General features: G+C 36.0%; 2 protein-coding genes across 2 annotated transcripts; both read right to left on the bottom strand.

The window, feature by feature from the left end:
* Positions 1–700: 700 nt before the first annotated feature.
* Positions 701–9,334, bottom strand: LOC133860369 (uncharacterized). The gene is made up of 8 exons (XM_062295991.1): positions 8,906–9,334; positions 8,395–8,536; positions 6,845–6,936; positions 6,574–6,667; positions 3,025–3,224; positions 1,842–2,054; positions 1,104–1,363; positions 701–1,018 (listed from the first exon to the last, which is right to left on the bottom strand). The coding sequence occupies exons 1-8, from the start codon at positions 9,212–9,214 to the stop codon at positions 868–870; spliced, it is 1,461 nt and encodes a 486-aa protein (XP_062151975.1). The 5' UTR covers positions 9,215–9,334; the 3' UTR covers positions 701–867.
* Positions 9,335–16,947: 7,613 nt separating this feature from the next.
* Positions 16,948–18,522, bottom strand: LOC133861456 (E3 ubiquitin-protein ligase PUB23-like). The gene has a single exon (XM_062297250.1). The coding sequence runs from the start codon at positions 18,468–18,470 to the stop codon at positions 17,268–17,270; it is 1,203 nt and encodes a 400-aa protein (XP_062153234.1). The 5' UTR covers positions 18,471–18,522; the 3' UTR covers positions 16,948–17,267.
* Positions 18,523–21,494: the final 2,972 nt, after the last annotated feature.

Raw genomic sequence — 21,494 nt, 5'->3', positions numbered from 1 at the left:
TCCATATAGCCTTGAACCTAGTATTCCATGAAAAAAAAAAAACATAAAGAGATTGATTGTCATCTCATTCGAGAGCAACTCGAAGCGCAAATTATCCAAACCTTCTACAGTAAAGCACTTGGAACAACACAATTTCATCATCTCCTTTGGCAAGTTGGGTGTCTTCAATATCCAGTCCAACTTGAGGGAGAGTGTTAAGGAAAGAGCCTCACCAGCCACCAGAGCAAGAAAGGAAACCACATCAATCTCTAGATCACACGATTAAATCTCACTAACCACAAATCTGTAAATCATCGTATTTTGTTCTCTGAATTGTTGTATAAATACCCCTCTTGTACATCCATATAGACACTGAAATAAAAAGTTATTTTTCTTCTTCATTCTCCATCTATCTGTCACACTGGCTATGTCTGGTATTATCAGTTTTTCTGGAGCAATTTGAGTTGGAAGGTAAGCTTGTGCCCTGTGGCCTAGGTGGTCATGCAGCTCATCTACACTTCAAGTGCAAAGATATGCCTTATTATTTTCAAGGCCCAATCAATGGATGGACAGATCCTAAGTTACTAGGCTTTTTCTGTTAAAAGATGGATACACACTGCTTCTCTAACTCCATTGTCCCCTAGATTAATACCAAAAAAAAAAAAGGGAAAAAAGAAGAAGCATAGTTATGTGGTAAGAAATATGATTCAAGACAAGCAGCCTAAAAAGCATTAATCATAACAGATGAATTCATAGTATGATATAGACTACAGGTTTAGTATAAAACCCATACAACAAAAAAGGGGAAAAAAATTGACAGTAGTGATCATGAAATGTAGTTGTTAGGAAGGGCTGAAGATCAAAAGGGAAAAAAATGACAATATTAATTTAAAGTGCTCGCCCTTTTACAATGTCAAGGCTCATTTCACTTGGATCTGTTGCTTGCAACTCCACCTGAATGCCATCCAGTTCCCTCTTGAATCTATCCTTTGAGCTGGCATACACCATCTTACTTCTCACTCTTGATGTATCCGGCGACCTGAAAAAACAAGAGATTTTTAACTTTCACAGCTACCATTGCATCTCATGCAGAAGGAGAAATCAAGAGGAGAAACTAAATTTACCATGCAATGAAAAAAATCTTGCTTTTCTGGCAGTTCTCTTCAGTGATGAAATCAAAATCAAAGACAGCGTAGCGGCACTCATCAGCAGGAATAGATGCGGTGAAGTCCTCGTAGGTTTCATCCGGGCTCCCGGCCTTCTCCACCACCACTTCCTGATTCTCAATCTTGAAGATAATGAACCGGTAGTTCCTCTTTGTTTTTAGTTCCAAGAACTTGAGTTTGCATTCATCACTCACAGCCATTCCAGACGCTGCATTCGCCTAATTAACCCAAACATTTTATTTTGGAACAAAAAAAGAAGATAAAAATCATTATGCATAACAATAAAACTGATAAGGATATGTTTGTTTCAGCATATTGTCAGAACATAACAGAAATTTGATTTAAAGTAGCCTTCTCATTTTGATTGTAGCTTTAAGAATAAGCTAGAGATGAATAAGCTGTGCATGTCTACAATATTCCAAACTAAATAAGGGAAAGCAGCTATCAGTGTTCTTTTTGGAGAATTAGAGATATATGTAGTGGAAAAATCTATGAACCTGATCCAAAATTTCAAGATTCCCGGCACTCGATGCAAAGAAATGAGATCATTCATAGACAACTAATGTTAAATTGTCAACCAAATTGGTATGCCATACCTGCTTTCTTCCTTGAATGGTTGAAATTTCTTTCTAAATCCATTCTCACCCATTATAAGAAAATCATACAAAAATGAAGATCCGAGAGAGAGAGACGTACCATGTTGGGCACCAATAAGAGACTGAAAGTCTTATCAAAAACGAAGAAGAAAGAGGAGAAAGAAAGAGAGAAATGGGAGAGAGTAGAGCAGAGGGAGAGAAGAGAGATCCTTATTTTAGGGGGGAGACAATAAGAGATGAGAAAAAAGCGGGGAGGAAGAGAAATTTGAGGGAGAAAACAAAGGCTGAGAATTTTCAATGCTTCAATGGCCGATCATGTCCACAACTAACACTTCATATCGCCACGTTATGATTGCATGGCCAACCATATATAAAAATATTCGACTACTTCCTTTCTTCCAACCTCCTCAAAGCACCATTTTTTTTTTTGGAGTCATTACCAAACCGTGTTCTTCTAGGCTGGCACAAATATATTGCCCAATGTGCCAATGTCCAGAGCAAACAGAAGTCCAAGGCAAGGTGGTTTGGCCTATGGGCTATGATAATTAAGTATTTTTTAGAGAATTTTACCCACATTTTTAAATATAGATTTGAGTAGGAGTCGAAAATTCTGACCAAATACCATTGGAAATAGAAGCTGTTGACTTTGTAAGATCGACGGAAAATATATTTGCATATAAATAAACTGGCCCACTACAACCATCATCATCGAGAGAGAGAAATAGAACGAAGAGAACAAATTTCTACTACAGGCGATGCAGACAATCGATTCTAATGCTAATTGTATTCAAACAAATTTTGATTTATTTCCTGCCCACCACGAATTTTGCTTCGACTCTGAAATTCACAGTGCTGCTTCCTTTATATTCAGCCAACTCCCAAAGATAAGAAAAGGAAAGAAAACTAGCACCTCTTTCTTCTTTGTGTCCCGACACGAACCTAACATGAAATTAAAAAGTCAATATTGATGGGTCTAACCTGTTTAATTAAATGGATCAGGTTAAGATTGACCGTTGTAAGCTTCGACACAACCCGAACCCAACACGAACTCAATATAAAATTAGAAGGTTATAGTTGAAGGGTTTGACCCGTTATTGTGAATTTTCAGCTGATATAGCAACTAATATAAAAGCCGGGTCAGTCATCCATATAGAATAAAAATTAGACAGAAAGCCAAACTGCCATTAAGGAGAACTTAGGGGGAAAATCTCAAGACTACAATATCGTCTGGAATATTGCAATCTTCCTGTGAAAAGTTCATACAACAAAATTTATCAAGCCACAAAATTCACAATTTTGGGCCCCTGTTTCTTCTTTGGTTTTACATAACTTTCTTTTGAATCAGATGCAGAACCAACTTTTGACTCAGAGGGCTTATCTTTGTTAGCACTATGTGTGTCATCAGTCGAGAAATCATCCTCAAGATCGTCGCCGCTAACAAATTTGGTCACCTTTCCTCTTGGCCTTTCTTCATTACCAATCGCTGGAAACAAGTACAATGCCAGCAAAATAAATATATCAAAACACCTGGACAACACTTTCAACCAAAAGGAAATGCAGAAGTCGACTAGATATATTTAGAAGGAGATACATAATAAAACAAACATAGAGGGAAAGAGGCCTTATATACATGCATGTCTGCTGAGAATGTATAAAATCTATTCCCCAAATCTGAGCCCGCTTGAGATTGACTGTAGTAGATTTGGATCCAAACTACTTTTAGCCATCCAACTTTATTATTTACATTAATTCTTCAACAAATTTAAATCTATTTTGAACCAGTTTCCCTAGCCGAAGCACTCACCCATACTAAGTTCTGTATTTTTTTTTTATCAACTTTTTAAAGGTGCTGTAGTGTTAATAATGTATATCAGTTTAATTCCAGATCGGGCACCGTCGAACATTCAACCTAATACAAGATCCAGCGACATGTACCTAACTCCTTGACTCCCAATTAGAACCACCTGTTTCCATATATTTTAAATTAAGGCAAAAATATTGCACATGAAATAGTGAAATACCTCTGCAATTACACATTTTTCTGTTCCATTCCTAAAAAGTAGTGGTCAATCCTACAGCATAATATATTTTTTGACAAGAACCTAATGAGATCCAAAGAGTTGATATTTCTACCCTTCATATTGATTCTCCCCCGTTTTTTAACATCTTATTCGTAAATCATAACCAATCAATAGCACCAACATCTGGAATCTCAGAAATCATGCAGTGCACATCACTAGAATGGATATAACTTATGTCTATTCCCATTCCCCACAGCATTGACTTTGCTACCTACCTAAACCAAACATTAAAAATTCATGGTAACCACAGACCCAACACCCCAGAGAGTATAACTTTGCCATTCTCTAAAATCGTTTTGAAGCATTGGACTGCTTCTGGCTCTTTATAACAATGGTTGAGAATAAAAAGAAATGAATTTAAAAATTCTAAGCATTGATCATGGTCACGCGTATTTGTCTAATAAGTTTCAGGCATTGTGTGAGGAAAAAGAGATACGCAGACAGTTAATGATTCCTGGCACTCCGCAACAAAATGGTGTTGTAGAAAGACAGAATCGTAACTTATTAGAAATGTTTAGATCGATGATATGGTGCAGGCTAACCTCCCTATCATTCTGGAGGATGCTCTTTTAATTGCAGCCTACATCCTCAACCGTGTGCCTTCTAAGTAAGTTCCCACAACCCCATATGAATTATGGAATGGCGCAATTTTAATTGCAGCCTACATCGTCAACCGTGTCCCTTCTAAGTCAGTTCCCACAACCCTATATGAATTATGGGATGGCGCAAAACTAAATTTGAAGCATATGCGGCCTTGGGGTTCTAGGGTATATGTTCACAACACTTCTCATAAGTATGGGAAACTTGGCCCTAGAGCAAACAAACAGATCTTTAGCGTGATGTCACATCATCGAGAATGATTTTCCTAGCATTGGTGAAGCAAAGAAAGATTGAACTTTATGAGTTGCAAGAACTTGACGGAGTCACACCATCTCTTGGCGAGGGTGGAGAATCTCAATCTCATCTTGAAATCGCCAAAGATAGTGGGAGTGACTTACTTCCTAGTGGGAGTGTACCAGTTAGTGGGAGTGTATCACTAGAGAGTAACTTACAATGTTCTCAGATATGTAGAAGCGAACGTGGAATCATTTTTTGTCGTCGTTTTGAGACTAAAAGGGAGTCTTTCATGCATGCTTCGTGTGACCTTGATGAGCTTGTTTCTTATAATCATTAATTTCACCTACTTCAAATGAATGGTTGACTGCTATGAGAGATGAGATGAGTTCCATGACAAGGAACCAAGTCTGGGACATGGTTGATCTTCCGCCTCGGTGCAAGACCATTGGAAACAAATGGGTATTGAAAATAAAAAAAATGCAAGGCCGATGGATCAGTTGATAAGTTTAGTTTTTGGCCTGATATGTGGTGTAAAGACAACGCCCTAAAGGAAAGCTTTCCAATTTATATGGTATTGCTTGCGCAAAGGATGTATTTGTAGCGGCTCACTTGGAGATTTCTGGTGGCTCCAATCAGTGGAACATAAGCTTTACTAGAGGGACTCATGATTAGGAGGTTGATGTCTTCACCTCGTTCTACAGTCTACAGTATTCAGTTAGAGTGAAATGAGAAGATGAAGATAAGCTTTGGTGGGCCCCTCCAAAAGAGAGTTGTTCGATGTTACATCCTTCTACAATATTCTATGTTATAGTGAACGCTTTCTTTTCCCTTGCAAGAGTATTTGACGGCCTAAGGCTATTTTGAGGGCGGTTTTTTTGTCTGGTTGACGATCCTATGAAAGATCCTTACCATGAATTAGGAAGCGACATGCAATTGTAGTCGACAGGTACTGTATGTGTGAGAAGAATGAGGAGTCTGTGGACTATCTTCTTCTCCAATGTGAGGTTACTTGTGCCTTATGGAATGCTTTTGGATATCTTGAGTCATGCCTAGACGAGTTGTTGACTTGCTTGTTTGTTAGTGGACTGCTTGTAGCACTCGAAGTGTCGTTGGGTGGAAGATGATGCATTCTTGCCTCCTGTTATTTCTTCGGAGAGAAATGAATGATAGGAGTATTGAAGACCGCGAGAGGACGTTGGATCTTATATTTATTTATTTTTCTATACTCTTTATCCTCAATAGCGGCATTTGTATCCCTTTTAGAGCTTAATTTTCAAGATTTTCTTGATCTTTTTTCTCCTTCTAGCTAGTTGCTTTCTCTTGTATACTTCTTGTATACCTTTTTTTTGATAAGTCTTCTTGTATACCTAGAGGAGCCTTATGCTTTTAATATACATCTTGATTACTTTTTTTTAAAAAAAAAAAAGAAAAGAAAAGGGCCTCACACCATACCATAACTTATGCTAAAAAGAAACTCTCTATCATTCCTATGTAGTCATGAATTCACAAACAAATCCCAAAAACTTCGTACTCTTTCCAAAGACTCAATCATTTTAAGTCTTATTTATTATTAACAAACTTACTCAAGGTTAGGCTCTATGAGAAGTAAATCTTTCTAGTATTGTAACTTCCATATCCAAACTTTAGTTTCATATATTTTCTTGCAAAGCCATTCTGGATGTCATTCTTTTAACATCCAAAATTCTGAATTTTGAAATGTCTGGTGGTATAACAATCCCCAACATAGTTACTGTATACTCGAGTCATGGTGGTGATGAGGATGATAATGAATGGTTTACCACCATACTTATTTTTAGATATGTGAAATGTCACAATTATATAAAAGTATACCTTCTCACTACTGAGCACTCCAAGGAATGAAATACTTTAGGAATTGACGATCTTAAAACTTACATGTGTTACCTGCTCCCCTAGCAGCTTTATTGCCTTGGTTAGGACAATCTTTCGCCAAGTGTGTTATTCCACCACATATTTTACAACCACCACCCTGAGGACATAGCAAAAAATACCATATAGAGTAACATCAGGTTCAACTTACAAGGAAGTGCAGGGAGGCTCAAAACATAAATCATCTATCTCTTTGAAAGCTACTTGCTTGCCATCAGAAGAATATGGTATTCTATGTTCTGAAAAACTCAAGCATCAAGATGATAAATCAGTAAACCTTCGGATAGATTCCATGAGTATTTTGAGGACAATTCTTGCTCAAATGTCCGCGTTCATTACATATGAAGCAATCGGCAAATTTAGTACCTCCTGAAACGCCAAACAAAACAAAATGACAAAGTAAGGGCCAGATTACCGAACTAAACATTTTGTTGCCGTCAAAGGAGGACAAAACCAGCCATTTTATTGCATGCAGGTTGGTAAGTTTATTACACTTGCAACATACAACTAAAATAAGTAATCTATCAATTGATTAATATACCCTATTGATGATTATCCAACTATGCATGGTATTCAATAGTATTTAAGAAAGTGTTATATCACTGACAGACCAAAGATACAGAGATGAACTGTTACAAACTTACAATAATTCTTTCTGTGCGTTGATTGATATCTGTTACTCAAGCTGCACTGGACTAAGGCTGCTTTATCATTGAATAAAGTAAATTTCCAAATCAATTGTGCAGAAAAGTCTCTTGTAATACTTTTTGACCCCAAAGAATCTATATGATACTGTAAAAGTTAGCATGAAGAATTCTAATAAAATTTATTTATTTATTTATTTATTTATTTTTCTGTTAAATAATTCAATTTTATTAAAATGCACAAAGGGACACAAGCCAAGAAGACATGAAGTATACAAGAGAGACCCCCAATTAAGGAGAAGAAGAACACAAATCCAGAAATTCTAAAAAGTTAGAAAAGCGAGAACGATTGTTAGCCGCCATCCGAGCATAAAGGTATTTGAACATAATAGTTTTTAACTCTAACACCATTCTCTCACGATCTTTGAAGCTTCAAACATTATGTCCTTTCCAAATACACCACATTAAGAATAGAGCTGCCGTCCTCCATACTTCTAAATTGTAGCGGCTTCCAATCTGACCTCTCCAGCTAGCCAACAACTCCACCACCCTTTGAGGCATGATCCACTCTAACCCAAAAAGGCAAAAATTCGATACCCACAAATCTTTGGCAACTTTGCAGTGGAGCATAAGATGAACTTTGGTCTCCCCGTGCTTCTTGCACATGCAACACCAATCCAACACTATGACATGCCTCTTTCTCAGATTTTCTAAAGTTAAAAATCTTCCCTAACACTGCCGTCCACACAAAGAAATCCACCCTCAAAGTAGCTTTATTTCATTCCCAAAATTCATTTTAAAAGCCTCTCTCTTCCTTTCATCTCTCTAAAAGCCCATACAAAAACATATTCATCCACAACAGTCAAAAACCCAAAATGAACTTGTTCTTAGAATGAGGATTACTTAATTGTTTAAAGAGTCGATTTTTACACTATAAGATAATGGCCAAATAATAATGATCAAATTGACAACAACATCATCTGTCATGAAGTTATTAACCCACCTCTTGACAAATATTTGTAATTATAACAACACACTCATGTTAACTTGATGTAAATTTGGTGGCATGTGAATGTAAGTCGACAAACTAACTAAAAGAAGATATCTAAAGTGACGGTCTGAAATACATAATTCAAAGTACAAACAACTTGTTGTGGTACAGAGCAACCAAAAGGTAGTTTACCATCTTGAATAGGTTGGCGGCACATAGCAATGGAATGCCCAGTTTCCCCACAATTATAGCAAAACTTCTTATCCACTGTCTCATCATCGTTGTTAGGGCAATTCTTGAGACTATGCCCTCGTTGCCGACAAAGAAAACATATCTGCAAGCATCACATAACACAGAAAAGCCCCACCATAAGTTGATTCGATGCCGTAAAAGCCAATTTCCCTTTTCCAATAAAACTTCAATTCCAAAAATCCTATCGAACAACAAAGAAAACCCCACATTTTATTCGATCACAAACTGATTTTTCAATGACACAATGCTATCAAACTGAAAGCTGCATGAAATTCAAACACAGTATTGCCTGATTGTTAACTGCCTGGAGAAAGAAAACAGAACCCACAGTACATGAAACCAAATCCGCACATATTTTTAAATTCCATAGCACTTGCAATGCAAAATCCAGAAAAAAAAAAAAAAAAAAAAAAAAAAAAAAAAAAAACAGAAATAATGCAGAAAACCAGACCTTGTTCCTTTCCCATTGAGCTTTCTCAGGGCAAAGCTTAGCAATATGGTCTTTGGCTTTGCAAATAAAACAGCTCTCACCAGGCTTCATCCCAGGGACTCTAAGTGGGTGTTTATTAAACCCCTTTCTAATTGGTTTGCTTGGGTCATTGGGTGCTTTGGATTCTGCCTTTTTGCGCTTGAACTTGCTCTTCGTTTTCTTCTTCTTCCTGTCTGGGTCTTTGGGGGGCGTTGGCTCTGGCTTAGGGAACAGTTCAGGGTTTGCTTCTTTGTACCTCTTGCGAGCTAGTCTCTGTCTTTGGTTCACCATTTTTGGACGAGACTGTGTGAACTGTGAAGGCTCTTTTGTTGAAGTGGTTTTGGAGGAGGGTTGGGTTTGGGGACGAAGGCTCTTCGTTTCGTGATGGAAAGAAAAAGGGTTTAACGAGGAGCTGTGATCAGCTATGGTCGAGTTCATTATAAGTTTGCTTTCATACATTTATAATTTATTATTATTATTATTTATTATTGGTTGAAAATGAGGAAGTCCTAAGCCATTCCAACGTACAACAAGAGTATCTTTCAACTTTCCATTGGGCTTTATAAAGAAATCAGTAGGATGATGTAGAAGTTTCGGAGGGGGCATAAAGAAAATGAAGGGCTTCTAGCTAAACAATGCTGGGGACTAATGCAAAATCTTGACTTGGTGGCTGCACAAATCATTGGCGCCAAATACTATCCACAATCCACTTTTTTGGAGGGAACGTTGGGGAAACGCCCATCTTTTGCTTGAAGAAGCTTAATGTCTGCTTGTGATGTCATAAAAAATGGGTTTATTTGGCGTGTTGGAGATGGTAGTAACATTAGAATCTAGGACGATAAATGGCTGCCTACTCCAACTTCTTACTCCATCCAATCTCCACATAGAATTCTAGCCTTGGATGCAAGAGTAGATGAACTAATAGATTAAGATACAAAGTGGTGGAATTCCTGTCTAAAAAAAAATCTTAAATGTAGAGGAAGCTCATACTATTTGCTAAATCTCTTTAAGCCCCGTGCCAACAAAGGATACCCACATTTGGCGAGGCACAACAAATGAGGTTTTTTCAGTCTGCAGTGCATACCATATGGAGAAGGAATTCCAAACTTTTCAATGCAATGGGAGCTCCAAACAAGGTGCAGGGACTTTAATATGGAAAATGATTTGGAATCTAAAAATTCCAAATGCGGTTAAAATGTTCATGTGGATAGCGTACCATGATCTTCTTCCGACCAAACAAAATCTCCTCCTGCGCGGTGTCATCTCTAATGATTTATGTCCTTTTTGTTTGCAAGAAGTGGAAACTGTGAAGCATATTCTATGGAGCTGCCCTTCAACACAAGATGTTTGGAGGTGGGCCAAAAAAACTAAAAAAAAATGCACGGTTGGGGGCCTTACTTTCGCTCATATTTTTTAGGAGCTCATAGGTTGTTGTGAGATAATGGAACTTGAGCTTATAGCGGTTGTGGCATGAAAGATTTGGTTCTGGAGAAATATTGTGATCCATGGAGGTGAGTTTATTCATCCCCAACACATTACAAGGGAGGCAAGTCTTTCTCTGGATGAGTTTCGAGAGGCTATCAAGTCAAATTCAAATACACATAGCACTAGCCTTGGAGAAATTTCAATTTTGTGGCATTTACTCCCTCCTAGTACGTATAAGGTTAATTAGGATGCCGCAATGGATAAGAAGCATGAGTGGATTGGCCTAGGTATAGTTGTTCCGGATTTTAAGGAGTTTGTGGTGACTGCACGAAGTACTACCAGATTTTTCCTAGTTGAACTTGTGGTGGCAGAAGCTTTGGCGACCTTACATACAGTGGAATTCAGTAGAGAAATGGGCTTTAGTGATATAATTATGAAGGGAGATGCTCTACAAATTGTTAAGACGGTAAAAGATTTGGACCCAAATGGGAGCACCTATGGCCATATTGTGGAAGGAATCAAAATGGGGTTGAATCAATTGCGATCTTCGAAGATAGAGCATGTGAAGCGGGATGCGAACAAAGCCGCTTACAGGGGCAGAACCACGTGCATGCTGGGGGGGACGAATGTCCCCCCAAAAGTTTTAAAATTTAGCTTAAAATATATAATTTTATAAATTTGTCCCTCCAAAATAATCTTTTTGTCCCCTAAATTTTTTTCTTTCTACTTTAACCCCTCTTTTATTTTGGAAAACCAAAAATATCCCTGCTCACAAGTCGCAATCAAAGCCTGCACTGCCAGGCTGCACGTCTGCAAGCAGCAAGAACCAGCACGTCTGCTGTGTCTACAAGCTCACAAGTCACAATCAACAACTGCAAGTCTGCAAGCTCACAACCTTCCTCACCTTAGCAAGCGTGAAACCCTTTCTAGCTTTCCTCTTCAACTTTCCTCAGCAAGCCTTTCACTTTTTTCTTAGAGGATCGCTCCTCAGCTTCAAGCTCACAAATTTGTGATAGAGCATGGAATAACTCTGCTTGCAAAGTAGAAACAATAGAGATCGAAGCACCTTTTTGATCCTGGAGAAGCCCCAAGCAGGCCGCGACCTCTTAGGTCCATCCTATTCCACCCTTTGTTTAGTTGAATTTTCTTTTTATTTTTGAAAAAAATTATGTGAAACTTTACTGAGGGATGGATGATTAACTCTTAGATCAAAATAGAGAAACAAAACAAACGAACAGAATTTGGCACGATATAAGGATACATGATTCTGTCTGCAGAGATATTTGACCATCCTCTTTAGCCTAGAAAGAAGGGAGCATGATTTATAAATTTTAAAAGGGGGAAAAAATAAAAGAAAAATTATTGATCATGTTAGGGTTCATTTTGGCTTCTATTAAATTGTAAAATAAATTAAAAATAATCCGTAGGAATTTTTCTTTTTGTTACTTTTTCCTTTACTAGTAGCTGTACGAATTATGGATTATGTGCTTTCTAAGAGTAGTCTTTTTTTAATGGACTATGTGCTTTCTCAGTTTCTCTTTTATATATTTGGTCAAATATGTTCTGATTTTTAAATGAGTTTATCATTCAGGCTTTGGAGCAACATTGTTATGACTTGACTCTCATTATTGTTGTTGTTGGAGTTTTGGGGGATCTTGTTAAAAGAAATAATGTACGCTCAAAGGTACCACCTTTTTTTTTTGGACCCTATAAATTGTGCTTCGTTTATTTTACTAGTAGTTTATACTATTTGTATTTGTGATATTGTGAAAATTTAAAATTATAATTTCGAATCGAAAGGGTACTTACCATACTTTGATGTATAAAATACAAGTTTTTATTTATTTATTTTATTGTTAGTGGTAATAAAAAATAAAAAAATCATTTGTTAGTACTAATAAGAGCTATAATGAAATTCTAACAAAAATCTTATACCTCTAGAAATATCACTTGTTAAGCTCGTCCCCCCTTATCGAAAATCCTGGTGCCGCCCCTGGCCGCTTATACCATAGCCAAAGAGACTATTTGGGTGCATAGATAGAGTTTGTATTGAAAAAATTTCAACTTGTATATGTGATATTGTATCCAGGAAACTTTTGCTCTTAGGTGATTGAAGTTTTTCAATAAAGATTTTATTACTATAAAAAGAAATAAAGAAATAAAGAAAAAGAAAAGAAGGGAGTCAAAGGAATTTGGTGTTTTGACATTATTCGTTTAAAACCTTCCTGTGCTAGTTGCCACGTTTTGTGCAAGCGCATCAATTACCATATTGATAACAAAAATCCCCTTTATTGTCCAATTATTTAAGGAAAAAAAAAAAAAGAAAAAACCCTTACCAAATATTTTATGGATGGTATAAAAGGGTTGCAAAGCACTCGAGCTTTTAGAAAAAGTCCATTTATTTCTTTAAACTATCATTCTATATATATTCTATAATTGGCAATGCCTTCCTCAAATTTTTGATTGCATTAATATTTTTCAAAAGTTATTAAAAATGGTCGATGTCTTTCTTTTGTCTTAAAAAAGAAAAAATAAAAAATTTATCAAATTTTTAAAAAGACAAAATATTCCCAAAATTTTGAAAAAAAAGAAAAAAATAATTTGAAGACCCACGGCAGCCGTGGGTTTATTGAATTATATATATATATTTTAAAAAAAGATTCATGTCTTTTTTATATATTTTTTTTAAAATTGGTGTGACTTTTAAAATTACCATTAGACACGTGATAAATTACTGTTGAATTTTAATTTAATAATAATTTTAAAAATCATATCAATTTTAAAATATATATAAAAAAAGATATGAGTCCTCGTTGTAACAACACTATAGTTGAAGACCCAACTTTTGAAAATTGTTAGGCGTTAGTATCTGTATATACACGTATGAGCATGATGACATGATTGTGGTTCTTTTGGACCCAAATCTTAAGCTTCATGAGAGCACTTTTAATAAACTCTTCAAATTTTAGTTAAATTTTTGCTAAAAGGTTTACTTCTATTATTTTGATTAATCACTTTTTAAGAGCATCACTCACCAAACTCTCTACATATTTATTTACTTAAAAAAAAAATATAGATATAATTCTTTAATGATTTGGTAGATTTGAGTCGGTTAATTTCAGTTGACTAGGAATTAAAGACTCTTGCCATGAACAAAACCATTGCCCCGTTGCACCACAGTTGAAAAAGGCCGGATGCTCCTTTATAGTTGTCATAACCTTCTCAGAAGCTAAAAAATAAGATCCAAAAAGAAAATGAACCTAATTAATTTCAGAAACCGCCACGACAGACAGAAAACGAACCCAATTTCAGGGATATAAATTTTTTACAAATTGGTTTATAAGAAATTTCATACAACCCACATATAAGATTGACATGTGTTCTTTGGCATGTGTTTCTAATAGCACGTGCTTTTCATTTTCTTTTTAATAGCATTAATAAAAAAAAAAAAATATGTGCTTCTCACATATCAATCTTTTACGTGGGTTGTATGAAATTTTCTACAAGCTAGTTTGTAGAAAATTTATGTCCCAATTTCAGCGTGAAAAAAAAAAAAAGGGTTACCACCCTGATCTTTTATAATTTTTACAATCTTACACTTAAGCTTTAAAAAATGTCAATTTATGGTCACAATCTTTCAATTTTTTGCAATGTCAACTCTTCCATCCAAGTTCAAGGTTAAATCAAATGGTTGACTAGTAAAATATTCCTTAGAGCATTTGTAGTGAAGTCGTCAAAATTTGCTAAAATTTTGACGAAAAATATCACTTTTGTTATTTTAGCTACCTAGTTTTCAAAAGCTCCAAATATCAAAACCCTTAAATATTCTTTATTTTAAAATAAATACTATTTTTTCATTAACCTTTCAATCAACCAACCAACAAAAGACCCAATCTAGACTTCCATTGAACCCAACCCCACTTCCATCGGACCCAACCTTTAATTTGATAATCAACGACTTCATGACCGGTGGAGGCTCGACAGCCGACTGTTCATCATGAACCGGCTTCTTCAACAACCGGTGAGGCTTGACGAATGGTCAAGGCTCAACCTTCTCTGCTTCGACGACCGGTGGAGGCTCGACCTTCTCTGCTTCTACATCCACTGAAACCGACTTTCCACGACGGCCGGCTTTTCCTCACGACCGGCATCTTCTCGATCGATTTTGCCCTCAATCAATTTCCACCTCTGACCAATAACCTTCACCTACAAAATTTAAAAAAATATTGCAAAACAAGAAGAGAGGATCGACTTTGCTCTTTGCAGACCAGATAAGCCATTTTAGCTTTCACCAAATTTAATGTAGCAGATATGAGTTTGTTACAGACACGATTTTGATGAAACACAGTTGATTTTGACGAGCTCATTACAAATGCTCTTCTAACCTCAAAATGTTTACAAAATTACAAAAACACCTTGATTATAATTAAAAATTAATTTTTAAAAATAAATCAAGTTTGACCTGCCTTTGGTCAAACGTGACCCACGGCAGGTCACGAACTTGACCCAGCGGTGGGTCACAAACGGGGTGGCCAGTAAATAAAGTTTTCTAAAAAAAGAAAAAAAGAAATACAATTTCTAAATCTAGTTTAGCACCAATGGATTTAACCCATTAAAAAATTTACCTACAAAGTACGGTTCCCCTCCTTTAAATAAATTCAACAATTAGAAGTACCCAATTCGAATCAGATCGAAGTGGGAATCAAAACAAATAATAATTAAGAAAGCGATCGAACAGACATAGGTCTTCTTCGAGCTCCACGACGACACGCGCGATCTCGTCGTTGTCGAAAGAGGAAATTAAATTGAAATAATTTTTTAAAAACTGAGCTGCCGTTGCTCACATTTTTTTTTTTTAAAAAATATTATTTTATTATTATTATTTTTTTTACTTCTATTTAGTGTATTTTTGTCTTTAGGTGACATTGTCAATTTTTTATAATTTGAAAGGACATTAATGTAATATTTTAAAGTTGAATAGACATTGACAATTGAGCGAAAATGTACGTGAACTTTTTCCTAAGTTTTTGAACACGTAAAAAAATAAAAAAAATTCTATATATTTAACTCCCATCACATTGCCCATCAGAATTTGATGTTTTTTTTTTTTTTTTCAAACTCCCGTCCAACTCCACCCATATATATATAAATTGAATCAGACAAAAGTTGAAAGAATAACATGTCTTTTTGTTTAATATATATATATAGGCATACAAAACTTGAGAAATGTAGATTCTAGACGTTCTAGTGGATGGTAAAAAGCAGGACAGGAGGCGGCCAAACTGCAAGAGGTAGGCGCTAAAGGACGCTTGCACAGCACAACTATATATTATTTTATCTTGTGCTTTTGAAAAGGTAAAAGAAAGCAGGTTTAATTTTGAGGAAGTCCAAAGGCTCTTTTAATTGACTACGTACTTTTTCTTCTTAATTGGGTGCTGGAGACAGGCCTGACTAGTTGAACCTCGATCAATTATATTATATATATACATTTATGGATCCTGAACCACCTAAGTTACTGTGTTTAAAACCTGTTGGTTGTAGCAACACGTACAGCCGGCCGGCCGGCGCCAGCGGAGATATTCCAATAAATGTTGGAGAAAATTGAGATGGAAATTAAAGAGCTAGAAGAGAAGATAAGAAAGTACAATGTCAGGCACTTATTACGTGTTTCGACGTCCATTAATTGTACGTGACCTTTGTTTACAAAATATAAAATCTTAAGATTTACATATATATACATCTTTATCGTTCACTTGATGGACTACATTAATGTTTCCTTTAAAGGTTTTCATAGGAGCTCGATTGAGATAAATATAAGGGATAATATTATCGATGGCGAGGGTGGCCGCGCACCACCCTTTATTTATTTTTTTTAAATTTTTTTTTTTTTAATAAATTTATATTTAGTTATTAAGATGGACAGGTGTCTCTATTTTATTGGTTGATGTGGTGTTGACGTGACATTTAATAGAATCTGTCAAAATTGTTAACGAATTTTGACTCCAAGGATCGATTTGTAATTATAATTTACCACAAGGACCTCTCATGAACTTTTTTAACCATAGGGAGTGATTTGTAATTATGGCATACCCTAGGGACCAGTGGTACAATTATCCCTAAATATAATATAAAAACTATTGTTCTTATGAATATTATCATTTTTATTACAAATTAATGCATGTGATTGTCCATAATTAGTAAAATAATTAAGCAAAACGATTTTTTAATTAAAACACTGTTCCTCTTAGTCTAGCTCTCATCCAATAGAAATTTACAAGAAAAATTTCCTAGCTAGCGCTAGATGGGTGATAAGCGTTCGACCAATTAATGGTACCAAACTAGCTAGAGACATATATAGACGAAAATAACAAAAGATTAATGCTAGAAATTATTATTTTTTTCTTACAATGCTAATGTACGTAGCAATTCAAATCAATCCTTAAATCAATTATTGTTAAAAAAAAAAAAAAAAAACAACAACGGTGGGTAAATTGGTTTTGACATATCAACATTATAAGATAGAAATATAGTTTATAGCGTTACTCTTAAGAAAACGGCATTATATACCTTACCTGCACAATTATTTTTGGGAAGTAATATTATCGCCGGAAATTCATAACATTGCAACGATCACTTTATGCAACAAAGAAAATGGAGAAGAAATTAAGATGCATTACAATCTTCTGCGAACGTTGAAAACCATAGTTCCAAGTTCCAAACCCACCCAATTAAGCCATTATGGAAGGCTACCAATATCCTCCAAATTAAATAAAGAATAATTAAATCAATACTTTTACTGTTAATAATGTCGAACATTATTGAAGTACTATAGATGTTTTTGTCCATGATCGATATTTCCTAGCTAGTTTCAAACAATTTGTACAAGAACCAAGCCCTAGAGTTCTCTCCCTCTCTCTTTCTATCCAGATGGATACGAAGAGAGCAAGCTTTTTCGTATGCATGAAGAACTCTTCCATGCCCTAGCGTGCAATATAAGTATCTCTCTTGCTTTTTCTTTAGCCTTGCTCCCACAGTCCGTTTGAAGCATCGAACAGAGCTTTGCCACGACACCCAACTCCAACATTTCCTGAACAACAGCCGGAGTGGCCGAGAACTTTGAAATGGCCAACAGAATTCTCGCTGCCTTGTCGCTCGCCACCTGGGAAACCCTCAGAATTTTCTTCGACACAACGGCAAGCCCCGCCCCGTGATCCAACAGCTCCGCCCGTCCCTCGGCGCATTTGCATAGCGTGTCCAATACCATCAGCATCATCTCACAAGCCCTCCGGTCAAAACAATCAAGAAGAAGTTCTATCAATACAGAAACCGCGCCCGCTTTAACTGCTTTGACTTTGTTTCTTCCCCATGGACAGAGCTGGATTAGTAACTTTAATACCACATTTGAGCCCTGATGGATCTGATCATGCAAGACGTGGACTAATTCGACGAATAATTCGGTTTCCAAACTGATCAGCAGCGTCGGTTCAGCCACTTCCAACATGGATTTCAATAACAAAACCGCATAAGCGCGAGACTCGTAGCACGCACATTGCATGACTCGTATCAAGGATTTGACAAACTCGCCATTTTTCCCAGTAAGAGTCTTTAGAGAGGCTTCAGAAAGTTGTAGACTGTAGAGGATGCTTAAGGCTTCGATCCCATCACTTGAAGCTGCTTCGACTGTTGACACAATGGAGGCTAAGAATTCAACGGCGACTGAAGCTTCCATGCAACGTTTATTGGCTGAACTCTCGGAAGCGAGTAAGCGGAGCTTTTGCAGGCATTTTGTCTTCAACTGTGGGGTTTTGGCATTGTTGAGGAGCTTGGCAATCTGTATTTTGTTGATCGGAGGCTTCGGCGTTGGGATCCTTTCGATGCCATGAGAAGCATTGACGGTGCACCATGATTGGATCAATCGCCTGAGAGTGTGGTTTGGTGTTAGATCACAATCGGCCGGAAGCGCTTGTTTTGTAAGTGGGCAGGTATTGTTTTTCCCGGAAAACAACCATTTCTCGATGCTTTCGCGGTCGTAGGTTATTCCGGTAGAGACTGTAACGGGGTCTTTCATGAGCTCTAGAGAAATGGGGCAGAGAAAGAATGGAGGAACATCGATCTCGTCCATTGCTTTAAAACAAATTAACCAAGAAGATAAAGAAAAAGTACTGTAAAACTAACTCAGATGGAATTCAATTTTCGAAGACGTTGGCAGGAGAAGGTGGGTTTTATAGGCGTGCGGAGGAATGAGTATATGAGCGTTGAGAGAGAGAGAGAGAAAGAGATGACTTTTCCAAGCTATTGAAAGGCTCAAGAATGACCAACTTTACCAGGTCATGAACGGGTGGTGCTACGACTTGCTAGCAAAGCCAAACTCAGACAGCTCAATGCAAGGTGATCACTTGAGGGTGATAATTAAAAAAGGCGCAAATAAATTAAGGATTTATTGTTTTGGTTTTCAAATGGTGAATAGTTCAGTTTCATTAACTGAATTTGTCCGCTGGATTTAAAATATGATTAAATCAGTTTCATAAATTGAATTTGTCCGCTTGATTTAAAATATTATTTTTTGTATTCAATTAATAATATAATCAACCCATTTAATCTTTCTTGTGGCAATATTATGGATTTTAGGTAAGATTTTATTAGTTTTCATTTTGAAAATCCTCTTTATTCATCAAAGCCACTATTTTAACTTCACTTTATGATATAATTATTTAACACCCTCATCCTGCAAAGACAAAAATTATTCCTAACACTTAGGAAAAAAAGAAAAAGAAAAAGCACATGCTTTAAACATGCCATGTCACCTTTGTTTTTGTTTTTGTTTTTGTTTTTTTTCTTTTTTCCAAGCCCTCATTACATGCCAAATGGCATCCTCTCATTATTTCTTCTAAGGCCTTTAGTATAAAGAGCTTTATATTTATTTTTTTTTTTAAAAAAATAAGTATCTATAAAATAGGAGTCCTTAATTAGGTTTAGCCGAGGGCCGAACTACCATTGAGCCGGCCGGAGGTAGAGGAAAGAAGTTGACGGAATATTAGTCGGATTTATTCTCAATGTTTTTTCATTTATAGAGCTCGATCAACAAAAGGAAAGTGCGCGTGCTCCGGCCAATCAACAAGTCCTACGGACGTGGTAACTTGCATTTTGGTGAAAAAGAGATAAATTACGAAGGGTATTTAATAATAAAAGGAAAGAGAGATAGACGAAATAAAATACGAGAAATGGCAAGAGTTTCAATCTACCTAATCATTGTTGACTTGAGGTGGAAGAGCTAGCTGGGAAAACTTCAGCTATTGTAACCCAATCGCCTCGAAATTTCACTTCTGGCAATATTTATGTCGGCGCCGGTCATTTCTTTGTTGTTTTTTAATAAAAAAAAATTAAGAATAAAATAATTAAAGAGATCGATTCAAATGCTTCTCTCTCTCTCTCTCTCTCTCTCTCTCTCTCTGTATATATATATAATTAAACAATCGATCAGATACCTACAAGCTAGTAATCTTGTCATCTACATGATCTTCTTATGAAAAAAAAAAAAAAAAAAATTGTTATAAAATTAGTTTTTGAAGCATTCTGCCGGTAATTTATATTCAACTGCATTGTATTCATTTATTAGTTTTTTTGTCAACGTACAAGAAATAAAATTATAATCTCCTATCCCTATCAAAAAAGCAAGTATTTAATTTATTGTTCTATATATCTTTGGATATAATGGTTCTTTTTGTTAAAAGGACTATCCCATCTCTAAAATAGTAGATCTTGAGTGATCTCATGGTATATTGTCAGTTGTCTAACGACTCGTAACAACTCCTATAAAAAGAGTTAAATTGGGGTTTACCGGCCAAATAAATGCAGAATGTGACTGATTTTAAAATTTATATACCACACAAAAAATGACCAAATAATATGAAAACAATAAGAACAATCAACACATGAATTAATTTGGTGACAAAGGAGAAACATTTTGAAGAACTCTTTAAAAGGAAAATCATTTCGGAGCAGTCAAACCTAGGAAACCTCTGTAATAGAAGAACCAATTACAAGAAGTTCATACTTACAAAACCTTTATAACGGACACTTCCTTGTACCAAGCAAATGACTTGCTTGTTAGCTCCGACCGCAATAGCTCCAAAACCTCTAGTTTTCTACTGAGCTTCCTCTTGCAATCTCTAAACTCGAGTAGTTGAAGGCTTTTTGTGAAGTAAAGGTTTGTATGGTTTAACCAAAATAACTCTTAAGAGAAATTCATCATGAATGCTCAAGGATTAAAAAAAAAAAAGAGATAGAAAAAAAGAAAAAAGAAAAAAAAACTCTCTTAGCACAATGCACTATGGCCTAGAAGTTTGTATAAAATCGTGCACCAATAGGCCTTAAATAGACTTGAGAAACTTGGGTTTGAAGACTGAAATCAAAATCTCAAATAATGCAGATTTTATATCAGCATTTAGACCTCAAACTCGTTCGGACGAGCTAATGGTTCCATTGCATTCTCGCTTGAATTCTCAATTCACTCAATGGCGCGTCCAAACCTAATTGCGAACAAGCACTTATGTAAGGGACTCATCTAGACTTGTCTACAATCGAGATTGCGAACAACCAATATTGCCATACTTAAACATATTCTTCAACTCACATCTTGTTCGAACCTGATTGCGAACAAGATTGTAGACGAACAGTTCTGCCAAACTTTGAATATCTTCAAAAACGTATCTCGTTCAAACTTGATAGCTAGTAATATTGCAAAAGAGTAGTTTTGCCAATCTTGAATTTCTTCAAAAGTATGTCTCGTTCGAACTTGACTGTGAACGAGATTGCAAAGAAGCCACACTGCCAAGCCATAAACGTGTCTTCAATTCCTTTTCAACACAACTAGCTTGTTCGAACTAACATGCGAACTAGCAACACTGTCTAACTTGAACAATTTCTAGGGCTATAAATGCGGGCGTGCATTAACCGCAACTATCCTCTATTTGCATATGCGGATAGCGATTTTAGGGCATGCCCCGCATTCCCTTGATATATATATAAATTCACTAAAATGATGTCGTTTTAGATTTGGTAAGAGCTGATTGTTTAGGTTATGTTTAGGTTTTTTTTTCATTTCATCTAAAACAGGCCCAAAATGCTAAAAACACGTCCAAACTAT

Source organism: Alnus glutinosa, chromosome 2 (genome assembly GCF_958979055.1).
Source record: "Alnus glutinosa chromosome 2, dhAlnGlut1.1, whole genome shotgun sequence".
Taxonomy (NCBI): Eukaryota; Viridiplantae; Streptophyta; class Magnoliopsida; order Fagales; family Betulaceae; genus Alnus; species Alnus glutinosa.
Note: the sequence above shows the minus strand (reverse complement) of the source record. Positions and strands in the feature narration are given on the sequence as shown.

Coding starts and splice junctions, on each gene's coding strand:
- LOC133861456 (XM_062297250.1), bottom strand. CDS start 18,470: ATGGACGAGATCGATGTTCCTCCATTCTTTCTCTGCCCCATTTCTCTA.
- LOC133860369 (XM_062295991.1), bottom strand. CDS start 9,214: ATGGTGAACCAAAGACAGAGACTAGCTCGCAAGAGGTACAAAGAAGCA. Junction 6,668..6,844: donor CTCATGGAATCTATCCGAAG/GTTTACTGATTT, acceptor CTATGTCCTCAG/GGTGGTGGTTGTAAAATATG. Junction 2,055..3,024: donor GGCCCAAAATTGTGAATTTT/GTGGCTTGATAA, acceptor TTGTGGACATGA/TCGGCCATTGAAGCATTGAA.